This window comes from Oncorhynchus clarkii, chromosome 4, assembly GCF_045791955.1.
Source record: "Oncorhynchus clarkii lewisi isolate Uvic-CL-2024 chromosome 4, UVic_Ocla_1.0, whole genome shotgun sequence".
In the NCBI taxonomy this organism is placed as follows: Eukaryota; Metazoa; Chordata; class Actinopteri; order Salmoniformes; family Salmonidae; genus Oncorhynchus; species Oncorhynchus clarkii.
The window spans coordinates 8,739,121-8,762,306 of NC_092150.1; the positions used below are offsets into that span (position 1 = coordinate 8,739,121).

The following is a 23,186-nucleotide window of genomic DNA, read 5'->3' on the forward strand; positions in this document are numbered from 1 at the left end:
TTCACCCCACCAGGAGAAAACACTGGCCTTATTCAGTGTTTTACATCTCTTAGTCTCTTCCACCCAGGCAATTAATTCTGTGCACCTGAATGTGTGTAACGCAAGCACACGTCAGAACGCATCCACACACACGCCCTTGTCAGTCATCACTGTTTTTGAACGTTACAGCATGCCGCCACAGGGCAAAACTCCAGAAAAGCACCTGCTCGTATGTGTGTGTGTGCGCTGTGTGATCTTTTGCGCCCGAACAGGAAACACTGGCAGGGCAATGTAGCCAAAACAAACACACACACACACACACACCCAAACCTACCATCTGGAGAAGGCCGGCACCTGCTACCAAAGGAATGTGATGTCATTCTCCTGAAAGAAAGCCACACGTGGTTTAGATGGTAGTTAGAGGTATCCACTGAAATATTCTCAAACAGTTGGTAGGTAGTTATAAACTGAAAGATTGTAAAACGGTTGGTAGTTAGTTATAAACTGAAAGATTGTAAAACGGTTGGCAGTTAGAGGTATCCACTGAAAGATTCTAAAACGGTTGGCAGTTAGAGGTATCCACTGAAAGATTCTAAAACGCTTGGCAGTTAGAGGTATCCACTGAAAGATTCTAAAACGCTTGGCAGTTAGAGGTATCCACTGAAAGATTCTAAAATGCTTGGCAGTTAGAGGTATCCACTGAAAGATTCTAAAACAGTTGGTAGTTAGAGGTATCCACTGAAAGATTCTAAAACAGTTGGTAGTTAGAGGTATCCACTGAAAGATTCTAAAACAGTTGGTAGTTAGAGGTATCCACTGAAAGATTGTAAAACAGTTGGTAGTTAGAGGTATCCACTGAAAGATTCTAAAACAGTTGGTAGTTAGAGGTATCCACTGAAAGATTCTGAATAGGTAATAATGGCGCTGAAGGAGATGGCTGACATATTATTAACTCTGTTTTTCACAAGCGTAGCAGGCTGTGAATTTTTCTTGCATGACAATATACTCTGCTTAAAAAAATAAAGGGAACACTTAAACAACACAATGTAATTCCAAGTCAATCACACTTCTGTGAAATCAAACTGTCCACTTAGGAAGCAACACTGATTGACAATAAATTCCACATGCTGTTGTGCAAATGGAATAGACAACAGGTGGAAATTATAGGCATTTAGCAAGACACCCCCAATAAAGGAGTGGTTCTGCAGGTGGGGACTACAGACCACTTCTCAGTTCCTATGCTTCCTGGCTGATGTTTTGGTCACTTTAGAATGCTGGAGGTGCTTTCACTCTAGTGGTAGCATGAGACAGAGTCTACAACCCACACAAGTGGCTCAGGTAGTGCAGCTCATCCAGGATGGCACATCAATGCGAGATGTGGCAAGAAGGTTTGCTGTGTCTGTCAGCGTAGTGTCCAGAGCATGGAGGCGCTACCAGGAGACAGGCCAGTACATCAGGAGACGTGGAGGAGGCCGTAGAAGAGCAACAACCTAGCAGCAGGACCGCTACCTCCGCCTTTGTGCAAGGAGGAGAAGGAGGAGCACTGCCAGAGCCCTGCAAAATGACCTCCAGCAGGCCACAAATGTGCATGTGTCTGTCAGAAACAGACTCCATGAGGGTGGTATGAGGGCCCAACGTCCACAGGTGGGGGTTGTGCTTACAGCCCAACACCGTGCAGGACGTTTGGCATTTGCCAGAGAACACCAAGATTGGCAAATTCGCCACTGGCGCCCTGTGCTCTTCACAGATGAAAGCAGGTTCACACTGAGCACATGTAACAGTCTGGAGACGCCGTGGAGAACGTTCTGCTGCCTGCAACATCCTCCACCATGACCGGTTTGGTGGTGGGTCAGTCATGGTGTTGGGTGGCATTTCTTTGGGGGGCCGCACAGCCCTCCATGTCTTCGCCAGAGGTAGCCTGACTGCAGTTAGGTACCAAGATGAGATCCTCAGACCCCTTGTGAGACCATATGTTGGTGTGGTTGGCCAGGGGTTCCTTCTAATGCAAAAGACAATGCTAGACCTCATGTGGCTGGAGTGTGTCAGCAGTTCCTGTAAGAGGAAGGCATTGAGGCTATGGACTGGCCCGCCCGTTCCCCAGACCTGAATCCAATTGAGCACATCTGGGACATCATGTCTCGCTCCATCCACCAACGCCACGTTGCACTACAGACTGTCCAGGAGTTGGCGGATGCTTTAGTCCAGGTCTGGGAGGAGATCCCTCAGGAGACCATCCGCCACCTCATCAGGAGCATGCCCAGGCGTTGTAGGGAGGTCATACAGGCACGTGGAGGCCACACACACTACTGAGCTTCATTTTATCACATCTTATCTCTATATTGAATATACAGTTGAAGTCAGAAGTTTATATACACCTTAGCCAAATATATTTAAACTCAGTTTTTCACAATTCCTGATATTTAATGGGAAATGTCAGAATAATACTAGAGAGAATTATTTATTTCAGCTGTTATTTCTTTCATCACATTCCCAGTGGGTCAGACGTTTACATACAATCAATTAGTATTTGGTAGCATTGCCTTGAAATTGTTTAACTTGGGTCAAACGTTTCGGCTAGCCTTCCACAAGCTTCCCACAATAAGTTGGGTAAATTTTGGCCCATTCCTCCTGACAGAGCTGGTGTAACTGAGTCAGGTTTGTAGGCCTCCTTGCTCGCGCACGCTTTGTCAGTTCTGACCACAAATCTTCTATAGGATTGAGGTCAGGGCTTTGTGATGGCCACTCCATTACCTTGACTTTGCCACAAATGTGGAAGTGTGCTTGGGGTCATTGTCCATTTGAAAGACCCATTTGCGACCGAGCTTTAACTTCCTGACTGATGTCTTGAGATGTTGCTGCAATATATCCACATAATTTTCCTCCCTCATGATGACATCTATTTTGTGAAGTGCAGCAATCCCTCCTGCAGCAAGACACCCCCACAACATGATGCTGCCACCCTGTGCTTCACGGTTGGGATGGTGTTCTTCGGCTTGCAAGACTCCCCCTTTTCCCTCCAAACATATGGATGGTCGTTATGGTCAAACAGTTCTATTTTTGTTTCATCAGACCAGAAGACATTTCTCCAAAAAGGACGATCTTTGTCCCCTTGTGCAGTTGCAAACAATAGTCTGTTTTTTTTTATGGCGGTTTTGGAGCAGTGGCTTCTTCCTAGCTGAGCTGCCTTTCAGGTTATGTCGATATTGGACTCGTTTTACTGTGGATATAGACACTTTTGTACCTGTTTCCTCCAGCATCTTCACAAGGTCCTTTGCTATTGTTCTGGGATTGAGATTTTTATTTTCACTGAATCTCCGTTTGGGTATTGGTTAGACTACAATTAGGGTGTGAAAATGCCCCTTAGCCATATTTTCCGTTCCAAACCCTGAGGGTTTCATTTTTTGCTTTTCTTGGAATAGAAACACCATAATATTAATCAAATTAATTAAGCTACATTTCTTAATCGATCCCATATACTATGTTCTTACAACAAAAAATAACATCTCTAGTAATGCCAATATTGAACACTATCAAATGCTTCTCAAAGCTGCGCTCTGGTGGTCAAACTAGCACTAACTCGCTTTAATGGTGAAAATGGCTGACAGTTAAATAACGTGCCGTAGAATTCTGCAGCAGCCCGCAAGGTGTGCTGCAGTATAACGCAATTTTTATAGGAGGAACCACTGTACAAAGGGAAGCACAGCCACGAGCTGCCCAGTGACACGAGCCTACCAGACGAGCTAAATTACTTCTATGCTCGCTTCGAGGCAAGTAACGCTGAAACATGCATGAGAGCACCAGCTGCTCCGGATGACTGTGTGATCACACTCTCTGTAGCCGATGTGAGTAAGACCTTTAAACAGGTCAACATTCACAAGGCCGCAGGGCCAGACAGATTACCAGAATGCATTTCTTAACTTCATAAAGCATTGTTGGTTAAGGGCTTGTAATTACAGTTTTTTTCGATTGCTAAATGACAGTGGGCACAACTGGAGTCACATGTGCAAAACTCTAACTACAGTCTGCACTACCAACAGTCACCTGAGCTAAACAGTTCACATCACCTGCAAAACTCATTCCAAGCAACACAACTTTTAACACATGGCTCAAAACACGCTCAGTGCAGCCAAACACTATGCACAACCTTCACTGAGATAACACACACTGTCACTCAGAACACACTGAGAGTAAAAACACTAGCATCAAACACCAATACAGAAAATACAAACTTTTCATCTTTACAGTTTGAACAATTTCAGTGACTTCATACAAAGTAATATTTTCTTCAAAGAAAAGAGTGACATTCTTTCACATGATTTATTAAAATTTTTAGAACATAACAATTCTTTAAGGTAAATGAAAATTAGCAGTTTGCTTCAATAGTCTGTAGTAATTTACGGAATTACAGTAATGAGAAAAAAAAGGTAGAAACTAAAAGTACATACTGTAATTCGAACAAATAATTGAGGGGCTAATCCTGCCTCTCTCTAGCATCAGGCGACAGGTTTTCTTCAACATCACATCTAATGTTTTCTCTTGCCATGCACCTGGGGAAGAACCTTCTGGAGTGCCTTATCCATCCCTGGCAGTCCTCTGGACTCGTGTCCTCACATCCGGCACGCATGGCTTCCAAAAGAGACATTTGGTCATGTGGGTGGTGACCAAACACTTTCCACCTCCAGGCAGAGAAAAACTCCTCTATTGGGTTGAGGAATGGTGAATATGCAGGCAGGTACAAAACCATAAATCTGTGATGTGCTGCAAACCAATCTGTGACAGCTGCAGAGTGGTGAAAAGCAACGTTATCGCAAACTATGACAAAAACTTGGGGGTTTCTTACTGGCTCCCCCTGTTCTGCTGGCACTAGCTGAGCATAGAGCTGTTCTAGGAAAGCTATAAGCCTTTCTGTGTTGTATGGGCCAATAAGTGGTGTGTTGAGAAGCAAACCATCATTGGCCATTGCAGCACACATGGTGATATTTCCCCCCCTTTGGCCTGGAACCTCCACAGTGGCCCTTTGACCTATAACATTCCTTCCTCTGCGCCGTGTTTTGGCAAGGTTAAATCCAGCTTCATCGATAAATACAAATGAATGTGGTCTTTCCAGTGCTTCCACCTCCATTACTCTCTGAAAAAGAGTAAGTGCACAGTTTTACTGTAGAAAAGCTAGTGTTTTTTTTTACTGTAAATATTTTGTATAGCTGTGTACGTAACCTCAGACGTCTTACCTGGACATATTGGTATCTTTGCTCTTTTACCCGTTCACTGTTTCTCTCGAACGGTACAGTGTATAACTGTTTCATTGTAACTTGGTGTTTCTTTAGGACTCGAGCAATAGTTGTTGTGCTGACAGAATTAACATTTTCAAATATATCATTATCAGCCAGAACTCTATCTTGAATCTCCCGCAGTTTTATTGCATTGTTGACAACAACCATGTCAACAATAGCATTTTCCTGCGCATCTGAACATATTTTTCCTCTTCCCCCTGTTGGGGGCAGCCTTTGGGTCCTGTTGTAAAAATATATTTTACAGTCAAACTTACTGTAAAATATATATCTGTGTAAATATTCTATAATTGCAAGACAAAATAGATTCCTGTAATGTTTTCATTTACTGTAAGGATGTAACTCTCACCTGTTTGCATGATGGAAAATTCGCATTACAGATGCCACTGTGGATCTTTGCAGATTGGGTTGCACCCTCAACCCTGCCTCTCTCAATGAGAGACCATGGTTCACAACATGGTCTATAAGTGTAGCCCTTATTTCATCTGAAATAACAGCTCTTTGTCTTCCGCCACGCATCCGCCCTCTCCCTGCCACCCTTCTCCCTCCACGAACCCATCTTCCTTGTTCCATTTCCAAAATGAGTCTTTCTGAGCTCTACCTATATCTACTGTAATATGTGTGTGTTCACTAACAAGTCTAAAACAAGACACCTGCTTTGCCTTTCAGCTGAAATTGCAATCAGCAGTGTTTGAAAGGCACAAGGCTGAAATCTATTCCGTTTTGAATGTGTGGTTCACAGTTTTGACAGCAGTGTGTTAGCATTTGAACAAAGTGCTGTAAATCCACAGTGTTGTGCAGGTTGTGGTTAAAGTCATGGGATAAGTGTGTAGAGTTTTGAAAACTGTGTTCAAGCAATGAAAAACGAACTAGAGTTTGGTCCACATTAACTGCTGCTGTGCAGACTGTAGTTAGAGTTTTGCACATGTGACTCCAGTTGTGTCCACTGTCGTTTAGCAATCGGAAAAAACTGTAAGCATTTATGTTTAAATGAGCCTTCTGATCTGTTTAATTGTAGCACAGTTCAGACTAATGACTTTGAACCCGGAAGGCTTTAATTTGAAGAGAACTCCCAAGTCAGACTAACCTCTAACAACTTGGGCTTCATATTTTTTTCTAGTTCTTTCTCACCCGCCCTCTATCTCTCTCTCTCTCTCTCTCTCTCTCTCTGTCTCTCTCTGTCTCTGTCTCTGTCTCTCTCTCTCTCTCTCTCTCTCTCTCTCTCTCGCTCTCTCAAATAAGGCTGTGTGAGTGAGTGAGTGCGTGTTCCGTTGCATATGTTTGTGTATTAGCTGATGTCATCAATGTAATGTGGTGTTAGGGATGAGACATGTAGACACTCTGACACTGGGACAGACATGTAGACACTCTGACACTGGGACAGACATGTAGACACTGGGACAGACATGTAGACACTGGGACAGACATGCACTTGCGGACGAGCACACACATACCACAACGCTAATGAGGCAGAAAATGTTCATAGTGTTTACCACCTGTGTGTGTGTGTGTGTGTGTGTGTGTGTGTGTGTGTGTGTGTGTGTGTGTGTGTGTGTGTGTGTGTGTGTGTGTGTGTGTGTGTGTGTGTGTGTGTGTGTGTGTGTGTGTGTGTGTGTGTGTGTGTGTGTGTGTGTGTGTGTGTGTGTGTGTGTGAGCGTTAGAGCCTAACAGTACTTATTGTGGGTGTGTTCCCTCCACTGGTTTGTCCCAAGTCAGACATGAGTAATATGTTTCTCTGGCTTTATACAATGCACTTCCACCCAAGAGATTGGAGTCTACATAACCATACATATCTATGATGCATTATAAAGTAAATCAACACAGTAGTTTTATTGAAAACCCGTTTTCCTCATATTGTGTCTGAATGCTCTACAGTCAGAGTGGTTTCCTGTCCACTGTCAGAGTGGTTTCCTGTCCACGGTCAGAGTGGCTTCCTGTCTACAGTCAGAGTGGCTTCCTGTCTACAGTCAGAGTGGCTTCCTGTCTACAGTCAGAGTGGCTTCCTGTCTACAGTCAGAGTGGCTTCCTGTCTACAGTCAGAGTGGCTTCCTGTCTACAGTCAGAGTGGCTTCCTGTCTACAGTCAGAGTGGCTTCCTGTCTACAGTCAGAGTGGCTTCCTGTCTACAGTCAGAGTGGCTTCCTGTCTACAGTCAGAGTGGCTTCCTGTCTACAGTCTGAGTGTTTTTATGTCTACAGTCTAAATGTCTTCCTGTGAGGTAGAGTGGCTTCCTGTCTACAGTCAGAGTGGTTTCCTGTGAGGTAGAGTGGCAGAGGGTGGTTAGGACTCTGAACCACAGGGGTTTTCACCTCTCAGCTTGAGGGGCGTGAGTCACTCCCAATCCCCCAGCAGGCCTCCAGCTTTGACCTGGATACCCACAGAGGCATAAACTATCAGGCTCAACAAACTGGCAGGCTTTTACATGTGGAGGCAGCCAACATCGATCATTTTAGGGACTTGCAGCTTCATTCAAACAGTGGGTGTTATGAATGGGTGGTTACGGTGCATTGGCGGCATTTGTCAAGCCGCTAGGTCACCTGTCACTGTTTTCCAAGGACGTTCGATGTGGAAACGAGGCTAGGAGAAGAAGAGTATGGGCAGAATGAGTTGGAACCAATAGCACCTAGCTAGCAAATGATTCTAGCCAGGACAGGGCTTGATGTTAGCCGCAGTTAGGCACTGAAGGTACACTAGCGTTAGCCGCAGTCTAGTAATGGACAGGCTAATTAGCGAGTCAGAATCAATCCTGCTCTCCCTGTCCCCTCGACGCTACTCACCGACACCCCTTACACCAGAGCCACCGCAGTGCGCTCAGAGGGTGTGAAATTGTGCTCTTTCTGCAGCGGCAGTCATGCTAACAGGCTAACACCAAGTGACAGCGTGGAACAGCCCTCGGGGCTTCAATGACTGAGCTAATGTAGTGCTGGCTAGTAGAGCACTGCCGTTACACAGACACATGTACGCTGAGTGTACAAAACATTAGCCCTCAGAACAGCCACAATTCGTCGGGGCATGGACTCTACCATGTGTTGAAACGGTTCCATAGGGCTGCTGGCCCATTTGGACTGCAATGCTTCCCATAGTTGTGTCAAGTTGGCTGGATGACCTTTGAGTGGTGGATCATTCTTGATACACACAGGACACTTTTGACCGTGAAAAACCCAGCAGCGTTGCAGTTCTTGACACAAACCGGTGCGCCTGGCACCTACTACCCAGTTCAAAGTAACTTCAATCTTGTGGCTTGCCCATTCACCCTCTGAATGGCACACATACACAATCCATGTCTCAATTGTCTCAAGGCTTATAAATCCTTCTTTAACCTGTCTCCTTCCCTTCATCTACACCGATTGAAATGGATTTAACAAGTGACATCAAAAAGGGATCATAGCTTTCACCTGGTCAGTCTGTTATGCGGCAGGTATCCTAGTGGTTAGAGCATTGGGCCAGTAATCGAAAGTTTGCTGGATCGAAACCCCCGAGCTGACAAGGTAAAAATCAGTTGTTCTGCCCCTGAACAAGACAGTTAACCCACTGTTCCCCTGAACAAGGCAGTTAACCCACTGTTCCCCTGAACAAGGCAGTTAACCCACTGTTCCCCTGAACAAGGCAGTTAACCCACTGTTCCCCTGAACAAATCAGTTAACCCACTGTTCCCCTGAACAAATCAGTTAACCCACTGTTCCCCTGAACAAGGCAGTTAACCCACTGTTCCCCTGAACAAGGCAGTTAACCCACTGTTCCCCTGAACAAGGCAGTTAACCCACTGTTCCCCTGAACAAGGCAGTTAACCCACTGTTCCCCTGAACAAGGCAGTTAACCCACTGTTCCCCTGAACAAGGCAGTTAACCCACTGTTCCCCTGAACAAGGCAGTTAACCCACTGTTCCCCTGAACAAGGCAGTTAACCCACTGTTCCCCTGAACAAGGCAGTTAACCCACTGTTCCCCAGAACAAGGCAGTTAACCCACCGTTCCCCTGAACAAGGCAGTTAACCCACTGTTCCCCTGAACAAGGCAGTTAACCCACCGTTCCCCTGAACAAGTCAGTTAACCCACTGTTCCCCTGAACAAGGCAGTTAACCCACTGTTCCCCTGAACAAATCAGTTAACCCACTGTTCCCCTGAACAAGGCAGTTAACCCACTGTTCCCCTGAACAAGGCAGTTAACCCACTGTTCCCCTGAACAAGGCAGTTAACCCACTGTTCCCCTGAACAAGGCAGTTAATCCACTGTTCCCCTGAACAAGGCAGTTAACCCACTGTTCCCCTGAACAAGGCAGTTAACCCACTGTTCCCCTGAACAAGGCAGTTAACCCACTGTTCCCCTGAACAAGGCAGTTAACCCACTGTTCCCCTGAACAAGGCAGTTAACCCACTGTTCCCCTGAACAAGGCAGTTAACCCACTGTTCCCCTGAACAAGGCAGTTAACCCACCGTTCCCCTGAACAAGGCAGTTAACCCACTGTTCCCCTGAACAAGGCAGTTAACCCACTGTTCCCCTGAACAAGGCAGTTAACCCACTGTTCCCCTGAACAAGGCAGTTAACCCACTGTTCCCCTGAACAAGGCAGTTAACCCACTGTTCCCCTGAACAAGGCAGTTAACCCACTGTTCCCCTGAACAAGGCAGTTAACCCACTGTTCCCCTGAACAAGGCAGTTTACCCACTGTTCCCCTGAACAAGGCAGTTAACCCACTGTTCCCCTGAACAAGGCAGTTAACCCACTGTTCCCCTGAACAAGGCAGTTAACCCACTGTTCCCCTGAGTAAAGCAGTTAACCCACTGTTCCCCTGAACAAGGCAGTTAACCCACTGTTCCCCTGAACAAGGCAGTTAACCCACCGTTCCCCTGAACAAGGCAGTTAACCCACCGTTCCCCTGAACAAGGCAGTTAACCCACCGTTCCCCTGAACAAGGCAGTTAACCCACCGTTCCCCTGAACAAGGCAGTTAACCCACTGTTCCCCTGAACAAGGCAGTTAACCCACTGTTCCCCTGAACAAGGCAGTTAACCCACTGTTCCCCTGAACAAGGCAGTTAACCCACTGTTCCCCTGAACAAGGCAGTTAACCCACTGTTCCCCTGAACAAGGCAGTTAACCCACTGTTCCCCTGGCGCCGTAAGACGTGGATATCAATTAAGGCAGCCCCCCCCCCCCCCCTCCCACCTCTCTGATTCAGAGGGGTTGAGTTAAATGTGGAAGACACATTTCAGTTGAAGGCATTTAGTTGTACAACTGACCAGGTATCCCACTTTGCCTTTCATGGAAAGAGCAGGTGTCCTTAATGTTTGGTATTACTAATGTTACATTATTACTTAATGTTTGGTATTACTCAGTGTACATGCACACACACATATATATATATATATATATATATATATATATATATATATATATATATATATATATATATATATATATATATACACACACACAAGCAAAACATACACAGACAATGCAGAGTAGATACCAGTACGGTACAGTGATCATGTGTTTTCCTCTCTGGTCCCAGTGGAGGTGAATGTTTTTTTGGAGCTAACCCATTGTGACTCAGCCCCACTCATTGTTCACACACACGTACAAGTACAAGTACAAGCATGTGAACACGCGTCGGCCACATGCCACACGCACATACTGTACACTCGCAAAATATAAAATGTGAGGACATGCTCCTCAGCCACACACATACACACTCACACCACCCCTGAGAGCTGTTCTCACAACCACCCCTAAGAGCTGTTCTCATAACCACCCCTGAGAGCTGTTGACCCCAGGATTTAGTCCTTTAGCCTACCATATGAACTTCCTGCTATGAGAGAGCTAGCTGTCTGACTCCCTGTTTGTTTCTCTCTCTCTCTGTCTGTCTGTCTGTCTGTCTGTCTGTCTGTCTGTCTGTCTGTCTGTCTGTCTCTGTCTCTGTCTCTGTCTCTGTGTCTGTGTCTGTGTCTGTGTCTGTAGTTTAGTTTAGTTTAAGAGCTTTATTGGCATGGGTAACATATGTTAACATTGCCAAAGCAGTGAAGTAGATAATATACAAAAGTGTTTGTTCTTCACTGGTGGCCCTTTTCTGCTGTGATGGCACACTGGTATTTCACCCAGTAGATATGGGAGTTTATCAATATTGGATTTGTTATCGAATTCTTTGTGGGTCTGTGCAATCTGAGGGAAATATGTGTCTCTAATATGATCTAATAAGTTTGTTCTTTGTTATAGAGCCAAAAAGATTGGAGAAGTGGTTTATCCATTGTGGATACTGTAGATAACTCTTTGTGTTGTTGTTTGTTTAGAGTTTTCCAATTCTCCCAGAAGTGGTTAGATTCTATGGATTCTTCAATTACATTGAGCTGATTTCTGATGTGCTGTTCCTTCTTTTTCCGTTGTGTATTTCTGTATTGTTTTAGTGATTCACCATAGTGAAGGGGTAGGCTCAGGTTTTCCGGGTCTCTATGTTTTTGGTTGGATAGGTTTCTCAATTTCTTTCTTAGGTGTTTGCATTCTTCATCAAACCATTGCATTTGTTGTTGCATAATAGTTTTTTGGGTAGATTTCCACATTCCTTTCCTTAAGCATTTGTTAAAATGTTTCAGTTCCTTTGGCTTTGATGCCTCATGGTTGACCATAGCTCTGTTCAAGTAAGAGTGTTATTTTGCTGTGGTCTGATAGGGGTGTCAGTGGACGGACTGTGAACGCTCTAAGAGATGCTGGGTTGAGGTCAGGGATAAAGTAGTCTACAGAACTACTGCCAAGAGATGAGCTATATGTGTACCTACCAAAGGAGTCCCCTCGAAGCCTACCATTGACTATATACACTACCGTTCAGATATTTGGGGTCATTTAGAAATATCCTTGTTTTTGAAAGAAAAGCAACAAAAATGTTGTCTATTAAAATAACATTAAATTGTTTAGAAATACAGTGTAGACATTGTTAATGTTGTAAATGACTATAGTAGCTGATTTTTAATGGAATATCTACATAGGCATACAGAGGCCCATTATCAGCAACCATCACTCCTGTGTTCCAATGGCACGTTGTGTTAGCTAATCCAAGTTTATCATTTTAAAAGGCTAATTGATCATTAGAAAACCCTTTTGCAGTTATGTTAGCACAGCTGAAAACTGTTGTTCTGAGGCAGAGTTCCTCCGTCCAGTGTCTGTGTTCTTTTGCCCATCTTAATCTTTTATTTTTATTGGCCAGTCTGAGATGTGGCTTTTTCTTTGCAACTCTGCCTAGAAGGCCAGCATCTCGGAGTCGTCTCTTCGCTGTTGACGTTGAGACTGGTGTTTTGTGGGTACTATTTAATGAAGCTCTCATCGTTAATGTATGGGGATTCTATTGGGGGGGATATAGGTAGCACACATGAGAACCTTTTTCTCTGTTGAGGTCATTTCTGAATTAATTTCTAGCCAGATGTAAAATGTTCCTGTTTTGATGAATTTAATGGAGTGAGTTAGGTCTGCTCTTTACCAAGTTAGCATACCCCCTGAGTCCCTCCCCTGTTTCACACCTGGTAGTTTGGTGGATGGGACTACCAGCTCTCTGTAACCTAGAGGGCAACCAGTGGGTCTGTCTCCTCTATACCAGGTTTCTTGTAGGATGACAATGTCTGTATTTCTGATTTATTTGATGAAGTCCAGGTACCTGCTCTTTAGGCCAAAAGCAGATGACCTCAGGCCTTGGATATTCCAGGATGAGATATTCAAGGCTTTGTGTTCCATAAAGTGTCCAATGTTGCTGGTCGTGTGGTTTGGCCTCAGACCAGTAAGTGTGATTAGAGCCTGCTGAGCATCTGGTACATTCCATTGGCTTGGGCTAGTGTAAGAGTGGGGGGTTGGGCCTGTTTGTCCGCTCACGGCCTGGGCGTATGTGTGACTTCCATGTTGAGGCCCTTTTTGTGGGGTGCATGGGGTGGGCAGGAGGGGCAAAGATCTGATTTGAGGGGGCCTAATTGGGGTGTGGGATTGGTTGACTTGGGGGGGGGGTGTTGATTGGTTGGGGTGTGGATGTGGCTGGTGGTGTTGTGGTCTCTGGATGTAGGTCCTCTCGGCGTGGGTCCTCTATGTGTAGGTCCGGGGGGGGGGGGGGGGGGGGCTTCCGCAGGTCTGGGAGAGTGTCTTGCTGGTCTGGGCGGGGTGTCTATTGATCTGTTGCTCCTGTGTGAAGTGTTGGGGTTGCGTTTGAGAGCGATGTCCTTTAGATTCCAGGCGAAGGTGGGTACTGCTGCCTTGTAGAGGTGGACCTGGTCATAGAGGCCAGGTAAACATTTGGTTTTGAGGCACAGTCACCCTGCGTTTACCTGCTGTATGGTAGTCTTTTCGTGGTAGCAGGATGGAGATAACCACTTGTGCGTTGGGAAAGTAGATCAATCACTCCCTTCAGTGCTGCCACCCTTACCTGCTGTGTTCTCAGGTGGTTTGTGCCTGTGTGTATTATTATGTGGCTGGGTGAACCTAGTTGGTCCTCAGACAGAAGGTCTAGGGTGTGCTGGGTGGGTGAACCTAGTTGGTCCTCAGACAGAAGGTCTAGGGTGTGCTGGGTGGGTGAACCTAGTTGGTCCTCAGACAGAAGTTCTAGGGTGTGCTGGGTGGGTGAACCTAGTTGGTCCTCAGATAGAAGGTCTAGGATGTGCTGGGTGGTTGAACCTAGTTGGTCCTCAGATAGAAGGTCTAGGGTGCGCTGGGTGTATTATTATGTGGCTGGATAGTTGGTCCTCAGACAGAAGGTCTAGGGTGTGCTGGGTATATTATTATGTGGCTGGGTAGTTGGTCCTCAGATAGAAGGTCTAGGGTGTGCTGGGTATATTATTATGTGGCTGGGTGACCCTAGTTGGTCCTCAGACAGAAGGTCTAGGGTGTGCTGGGTGGGTAAACCTAGTTGGTCCTCAGACAGAAGGTCCAGGGTGTGCTGGGTGGGTGAACCTAGTTGGTTCTCAGACAGAAGGTCCAGGGTGTGCTGGGTGGGTGAACCTAGTTGGTCCTCAGATAGAAGGTCCAGGGTGTGCTGGGTGTATTATTATGTGGCTGGGGGTATTATTATGTGGCTGGGTAGTTGGTCCTCAGATAGAAGGTCTAGGGCGCTGGGGATATTATTATGTGGCTGGGTAGTTGGTCCTCAGATAGAAGGTCTAGGGTGTGCTGGGTATATTATTATGTAGCTGGGTAGTTGGTCCTCAGACAGAAGGTCTAGGGTGTGCTGGGTGTATTATTATGTGGCTGGGTGTTGTTGTACTGGACTGTTGTCTGGGTCTGTGCTGACTGGAGTGTAATCGCCTGCTGTCTCGCTCGCTCTCTCTCTCTCTGTCTCTCTCACTGTCTCGCTGTGTCTCTCTCTCTCTCTGTTTCTCTGTATCTCTCTCTCTCGCTGTCTCTCTCGCTCTCTCTCTCTGTATGTATCTCTCTCTCGCGGTCTCTCTCTGTCTTTCTCTCTCGCTCTCTGTCTCTCTGTATGTATCTCTCTCTCGCGGTCTCTCTCGCTCTCCCTGTCTCTCTCTGTCTCCGTCTCTCTGTCTCTCTCTCTCTCTCTCTGTCTCTCTCTCGCTGTCTCTCTCACTGTCTCTCTCTGTCTCCCTTTCTCTGTCTCCCTCTCTCTCTCTCTGTCTCTCTCGCTCTCTTTGTCTCTCTCTCTCTGTCTCTGTATGTATCTCTCTCTCTGTCTCTCTCTGTCTCTCTCTGTCTCTGTATGTATCTCTCTCTCTCTCTCTGTCTCTCTGTATGCATCTCTCGCTCGCTGTCTCGTTGTCTCTCTCTCTGTCTCTCTGTATGTATCTCTCTCTCTCTCTGTCTCTCTCTGTCTCTCTGTATGTATCTCTCTCTCGGTCTCTCTCTGTATGTATCTCTCTCTCGCTGTCTCTATCTCTCTCGTTGTCTCTCTCTCGCTCTCTGTCTCTCCCTCCCTATGTTTCAGGGGCCAATTCAGAATAAAACTGGCTTGGTTACTTGGTTGGTTGGTTGGTTACTTGGTTGGTTGGTTGGTTGGTTACTTGGTTGGTTGGTTGGTTACTTGGTTGGTTGGTTGGTTGGTTGGTTGGTTGGTTACTTGGTTGGTTGGTTGGTTGGTTACTTGGTTGGTTGGTTGGTTACTTGGTTGGTTGGTTACTTGGTTGGTTGGTTGGTTACTTGGTTACTTGGTTGGTTGGTTACTTGGTTGGTTGGTTGTTTACTTGGTTGGTTGGCTCCGTACACTAGTGGCTCCGTACACTAGCTCCGTACACTAGTGGCTCCGTACACTAGTGGCTCCGTACACTAGTGGCTCCGTACACTAGTGGCTCCGAACACTATTGGCTCCGTACACTGGTGGCTCCGAACAATGGCGGCTCCGTACACTGGCGGCTCCGAACACTGGCGGCTCCGAACACTGGTGGCTCCGTACACTGGCGGCTCCGTACACTGGTGGCTCCGTACACTGGTGGCTCCGTACACTAGTGGCTCCGTACACTAGTGGCTCCGTACACTAGTGGCTCCGAACACTAGTGGCTCCGTACACTAGTGGCTCCGATGGAATAATTTATGTACCAATGCTTTGACAGGAAGTGGTCTTCATCAGGGTTCTGTTAGTTCAACCTTTGTCATGACGTTACAGCTCAGTGGTGTGTTTTTCTGCATTCATTGTAATTGTAATTTATTTACTTTTTTTTTGATAGCCTTTTACCTTTCTTTTGAAATGATTGTATTTCCTCACATGTACAACGATTTTTAAATAGTCCTAAATGTATCTCCTCTTCTCTCCAGGCATTCGGGAACGCCAAGACGGCTCACAACGACAACTCCAGCCGTTTTGGGAAGTTCATCCAGGTCAACTACCAGGAGAGTGGCACCGTCCGAGGGTGAGAGAGACCGCTACACCTCCTTTATCCGTCTGGACCTTCCTTCCTCTTTCATTCCTCTCTCCCTCTGTGTCTCTCTCTCCCTCTGTGTCTCTCTCTCCCTCTGTGTCTCTCTCTCCCTCTGTGTCTCTCTCTCCCTCTGTGTCTCTCTCTCCCTCTGTGTCTCTCTCTCCCTCTGTGTCTCTCTCTCCCTCTGTGTCTCTCTCTCACTCTGTGTCTCTCTTTCCCTCTGTGTCTCTGTTTCCATCTGTGTCTCTGTTTCCATCTGTGTCTCTGTTCGAAACTCTGTAGAAAGTGTCTCTTGTCTAAAGTCATTCCTGTGTTGACAGAGCATATGTGGAGAAGTACCTACTGGAGAAGTCACGCCTGGTCTACCAGGAGCACAATGAAAGGTGAGGGAGAATTAGAAAACTGTTTTCTGTCTTGGTAGAGCAGTGCCAGGATAGTGGGTTAGATTCCCGAGACCACCCATATGGAGAGAGAAATGATTCACGCATGACTGTAAGTCGCTTTGGTTCGAATCCAGGCTGTATCTCACCCGGCCGTGATTGGGAGTCCTATAGGGCCCGGCACACAATTGGCCCAGTGTTGTCCGGGTTTGGCCGGGGTAGGCCGTTATTGTAAATGAGATTTTTTTCTGAACTGACTTGCCTAGTTAAATAAAGAGATATATATAAAAGACCTTCATACAGTTCCTTCGGAAATTACCAGCCGTGAGACCTATTATCGCAGATGGTTCTGAAATCGTTTCTCGAGTTAGAAACAGATACGATAAGCATTCCAGAAACATTCTTTTGTTTAAGTATTATTTGATCCCTGAGAAATAAAACTAATCACCCAAATCTGTCATTTTAATTTATAGGATTCATATAATATTCAATAAATATACAGAGCATTTGGAAAGTATTCAGACCCCTTCACTTCTTCCACATTTTGTTACGTTACAGCCTTATTCTAAAATGGATTAAATAAAAAAAATCCTTATCAATCTACACACAATACCCCATAATGACAAAGCAAAAACAGGTTTTTAGAAATTAAAACCTGATACCTTATTTATATAAGTATTCAGACTCTTTGCTATGAGACTCTTCCTAGAGCTTATCGCCCGGCCAAACTGAGCAAATGGGTGAGAAGGGCCTTGGTCAGGGAGGTGACCAAGAACCCAATGGTCACTCTGACAGAGCTCCGGAGTTCCTCTGTGCAGATGGGAGAATCTTCCAGAAGGACAACTATCTCTGCAGCACTCCACCAATCAGGCCTTTATGGTAGAGTGGCCAGACGGAAGCCACTCCTCTGTAAAAGGCGCATGACAGCCTGCTTGGAGTTTGTCAAAAGGTACCGTAGGGACTCTCAGACCACGAGAAACAAGATTTTCATATCTTATGAAACCAACTCTTTGGCCTGAATACCAAGTGTCACATCTGGAGTAAACCTGAACCATTCCTACGGTGAAGCATGTTGGTGACAGCATCATCCTTTGGGGATGTTTTTCAGTGAAAGGGACTGGGAGACTAGTCAGGATTGAGGGAAAGATGAACGGAGCAGAGTACAGAGAGATCCTGGATGAAGAGCACTCAGGACTGAAGGTTCACCTTCCAATCGGACAACGACCCTAAGCTCACAGCCAAGGCGACGCAGGAGTGGCTTTGGGACAAGTCTCTGAATATCCTTGAGTGGCTTAGCCAGAGCCCGAACTTGAACCCAAATCGAATATCTCTAGAGAGACCTGAAAATAGCTGTGCAGCGACGCTCCCCATCCAACCTGACAGAGCTTGAGAGGATCTGCAGAGAAGAATGGGAAAAACTCCCCAAATACAGGTGTGCCAAGCTTGTCCAGTCATACCCATGACGACTCGAGGCTGTAATCGTTGCCAAAGGTGCTTCAACAAAGTACTGAGTAAAGGGTCTGAATACTTATGTAAATGTGATATTTCACATTTTTATTATTAATACTTTTTCACACATTTAAAAAAAATATATATATATATGTTTTGCTTCTTCATTAGGGTGTATTGTTTGTAGATTGATGATAATTATTTTTTTATTTAATCCATTTTGGAATAAGACTGGAAAATGTCAAGGGGTCTGAATACTTTCCGAATTCACTCACTGGCCAGTTTTTTTAGGTACACTACCTAGTTCACAAAAATGGATCACTCCTACGAGTCATGTTGCATATAAAACAGGCAGGCATCGAGGCATTCAGTTACTGTTTGATTTAACAGGGGCAAAATGAGTGACCTAATCTACTTTCAGCGGGGGTATGATCGTTGGTTTCGCCGTATCCAGTATCTCAGAAACGGCCAACCTCCTGGGCATTTCACGCACGCCAGTGTCAAGGGGTTACTGAGAATGGTGCGACAAACAAACAAAAAACTTCCAGTCAGCGGCAGTCCTGTGGGCAAAAACAGCTCGTTGATGAGAGAAGTCGAAGGGAAATGGCAAGAATCGTGCACGCTAACAGGCGGGCCACAAACAGACAACATCTTGGAACTCGTCGATCCTTGTCACCGATGGGAGCAGCAGACGACCTCACCGGGTTCCGCTCCTATCCGCTAAAAACAAGAAGAAGAAGCGGCTCCAGTGGGCACGACATCACCGGGTTCCGCTCCTATCCGCTAAAAACAAGAAGAAGAAGCGGCTCCAGTGGGCACGACATCACCGGGTTCCGCTCCTATCAGCTAAAAACAAGAAGAAGAAGTGGTGCCAGTGGGCACGACATCACCGGGTTCCGCTCCTATCAGCTAAAAACAAGAAGAAGAAGTGGTGCCAGTGGGCACGACATCACCGGGTTCCGCTCCTATCAGCTAAAAACAAGAAGAAGAAGTGGTGCCAGTGGGCACGACATCACCGGGTTCCGCTCCTATCAGCTAAAAACAAGAAGAAGAAGTGGTGCCAGTGGGCACGACATCACCGGGTTCCGCTCCTATCAGCTAAAAACAAGAAGAAGAAGTGGTGCCAGTGGGCACGACATCACCGGGTTCCGCTCCTATCAGCTAAAAACAAGAAGAAGAAGCGGCTCCAGTGGGCACGACATCACCAACACTGGACAAATGAGGAGTGGGAAAACATATTCTGGAACATGACAGTTTCCTGGTCAGACCCCCAGACCTCAACCCAATAGAGCATAATGACGGGCTGTTAGCAGTGTGAATGTACTGCCGTCCAATCTGCAGTAAACCCGTGAAGTCATCGCGTCAGCATGGACCAACATCCGACACCTTGTAGAATCTATACCCCAAATAATTCAGGCTGTTCTGGAGGCAAAGGGGGTCCCAGTACTAGATGGGTTTACATCATAAACTGTCTGGTGAGTGTATATTATAGCAATAGATATAAATCAAATGTATTGTTCCATAAACAACCTTATAAGTTATCTAATATTGATTCAGTATCTAAAAGGCTTAACGGCCTATAAATCATCTCCTGATTCTGTAACGTGAGGCAGCTTGATGTACAATACAATGTACCAGTACACCTCCTGGACAGGATGCTAGTCTATCATAAGACCTTACCCCCAATCCATCTCCTTAATGCTGAGTGCCAGACAGAGACGCATCGGGTCAATTTCTTCTGAGTTTTTTGGTATGACTCGACACAGGGAGTCAAACTACTAACCTTCCAATCTGAGGGACGGGACCCTCTTAGCCCACTGAGGTGATCCCCGTGGTAGAGAGATTATATTCCGGGTAACTTTCTTATCTTTTCCTCCTCAGTTGTTCGCTGAACCTCGATACCTAGAAGCCGACTTAATTTCCTCAAACCACACAGGATATCTGATACTCTTCCTCATACTCTTGCTCAATAGACCAGAATATAATCGCTCTGACGTTAAAGCAAAGTTGTTTATATTGTTGTTAACAAAGCGTAGAGTTATATTTTGAACCTCAAGTTGAATTCATATTAGATAACATATATGGTTGATTATGGGATATCATATACTCTATATAGGCTATTACCATGGTGATGGGGGGGGGGGGGGGGGGGTGTCGAAACAGTTACATATTTTTGTCGATGTTTCATTGTAGTGGGGTGATAATGATCGTATATGCATATATATATATATGCACCTCACATGCGATTTGTAATAAGACGAATCAATTTGTTTATCTAACTCATAAAGATCAATGAAATATACACGCACGCTCACACCCTCACGAGCACGCACGCATGTGTACTTTCACAGCGCACACACACACCTCGGCCCCTTCCACCCCACCCTAAAAAAACAACCAAATCCCTGTTCATTGCTGACTCAGTGAATCACAATAGCGGTAATAGGTTTATAACAGTGGGTATTTTATCCCCAAGGTCTCAGTTTGGCCCCGCTGGTCACTAAGGCTTTCAAGTCACCGTGATGACAGCACAGGAGCTCAAACTCAAACCAGACCTCCCAGCCTTCTCCTTTAGACATGGGTGCCTATAAAACACACACACACACACACACAGACACACACACTGACACACACAGACACAGACACACACACACAGACACACAGACACACAGACACACACACAGACACACACACACACACACACACACACACTAATCAGGTTTCAACTCTATGGCGTGACATACAATGCAGTGTTTCATAGTTTCCTTTCCCACTGGAAACACAACCTCTCGTTGTGTGTAATATGTTCCGCAGATGGAGTCTCTACAGGCTCCGACTATTACTGACACCGTCCTAAGAGACCCCTTGTATGTAGCCTCCACATTGACTCTGTACTGGTACCCCCTGTATATAGCCTCCACATTGACTCTGTACCGGTACCCCCTGTATATAGCCTCCACATTGACTCTGTACTGGTACCCCCTGTATATAGCCTCCACATTGACTCTGTACCGGTACCCCCTGTATATAGCCTCCACATTGACTCTGTACCGTAACACCCTGTATATAGCCTCCACATTGACTCTGTACCGGTACCCCTTGTATGTAGCCTCCACATTGACTCTGTACTGGTACCCCCTGTATATAGCCTCCACATTGACTCTGTACCGGTACCCCCTGTATATAGCCTCCACATTGACTCTGTACTGGTACCCCCTGTATATAGCCTCCACATTGACTCTGTACCGGTACCCCCTGTATATAGCCTCCACATTGACTCTGTACCGTAACACCCTGTATATAGCCTCCACATTGACTCTGTACCGGTACCCCTTGTATGTAGCCTCCACATTGACTCTGTACCGGTACCCCCTGTATATAGCCTCCACATTGACTCTGTACCGGTACCCCCTGTATGTAGCCTCCACATTGACTCTGTACTGGTACCCCCTGTATATAGCCTCCACATTGACTCTGTACCGGTACCCCCTGTATATAGCCTCCACATTGACTCTGTACCGGTACCCCCTGTATATAGCCTCCACATTGACTCTGTACTGTAACACCCTGTATATAGCCTCCACATTGACTCTGTACCGGTACCCCCTGTATATAGCCTCCACATTGACTCTGTACTGGTACCCCTTGTATGTAGCCTCCACATTGACTCTGTACCGGTACCCCCTGTATATAGCCTCCACATTGACTCTGTACTGGTACCCCCTGTATATAGCCTCCACATTGACTCTGTACCGGTACCCCCTGTATATAGCCTCCACATTGACTCTGTACTGGTACCCCCTGTATAGAGCCTCCACATTGACTCTGTACCGGTACCCCCTGTATATAGCCTCCACATTGACTCTGTACCGGTACCCCCTGTATATAGCCTCCACATTGACTCTGTACCGGTACCCCCTGTATATAGCCTCCACATTGACTCTGTACTGGTACCCCCTGTATATAGCCTCCACATTGACTCTGTACTGGTACCCCCTGTATATAGCCTCCACATTGACTCTGTACTGGTACCCCCTGTATAGAGCCTCCACATTGACTCTGTACCGGTACCCCCTGTATGTAGCCTCCACATTTGACTCTGTACCGATACCCCCTGTATATAGTCTCCACATTGACTCTGTACTGGTACCCCCTGTATATAGCCTCCACATTGACTCTGTACCGGTACCCCCTGTACCTCCACATTGACTCTGTACCGTAACACCCTGTATATAGCTTCCACATTGACTCTGTACCGCAACACCCTGTATATAGCCTCCACATTGACTCTGTACCGTAACACCCTGTATATAGCCTCCACATTGACTCTGTACTGGTACCCCCTGTATATAGCCTCCACATTGACTCTGTACTGGTACCCCCTGTATATAGCCTCCACATTGACTCTGTACTGGTACCCCCTGTATATAGCCTCCACATTGACTCTGTACCGGTACCCCCTGTATATAGTCTCCACATTGACTCTGTACCGGTACCCCCTGTATATAGCCTCCACATTGACTCTGTACCGGTACCCCCTGTATATAGCCTCCACATTGACTCTGTACCGGTACCCCTTGTATATAGCCTCCACATTGACCTTGTACCGGTACCCCCTGTATATAGTCTCCACATTGACTCTGTACTGGTACCCCCTGTATATAGCCTCCACATTGACTCTGTACCGGTACCCCCTGTATATAGCCTCCACATTGACTCTGTACCGGTACCCCCTGTATACAGCCTCCACATTGACTCTGTACTGGTACCCCCTGTATATAGCCTCCACATTGACTCTGTACCGTAACACCCTGTATATAGCCTCCACATTGACTCTGTACCGGTACCCCTTGTATGTAGCCTCCACATTGACTCTGTACTGGTACCCCCTGTATATAGCCTCCACATTGACTCTGTACCGGTACCCCCTGTATATAGCCTCCACATTGACTCTGTACTGGTACCCCCTGTATATAGCCTCCACATTGACTCTGTACCGGTACCCCCTGTATATAGCCTCCACATTGACTCTGTACCGTAACACCCTGTATATAGCCTCCACATTGACTCTGTACCGGTACCCCTTGTATGTAGCCTCCACATTGACTCTGTACCGGTACCCCCTGTATATAGCCTCCACATTGACTCTGTACCGGTACCCCCTGTATGTAGCCTCCACATTGACTCTGTACTGGTACCCCCTGTATATAGCCTCCACATTGACTCTGTACCGGTACCCCCTGTATATAGCCTCCACATTGACTCTG

At 46.2% G+C, this 23,186-nt stretch overlaps 1 protein-coding gene across 1 annotated transcript in view; it reads left to right on the plus strand.

Annotated features, from left to right (window-relative positions):
• Positions 1-23,186, plus strand: part of LOC139406371 (unconventional myosin-IXAb-like) — a 263,450-nt gene that overhangs the window by 69,743 nt on the left and 170,521 nt on the right. Inside the window, exons 3-4 of the mRNA XM_071148904.1 lie at positions 15,987-16,081; positions 16,411-16,473. Of these exons, the coding sequence (XP_071005005.1) occupies positions 15,987-16,081; positions 16,411-16,473 (158 nt within the window). The remainder of the gene's footprint in view (positions 1-15,986; positions 16,082-16,410; positions 16,474-23,186) is intronic.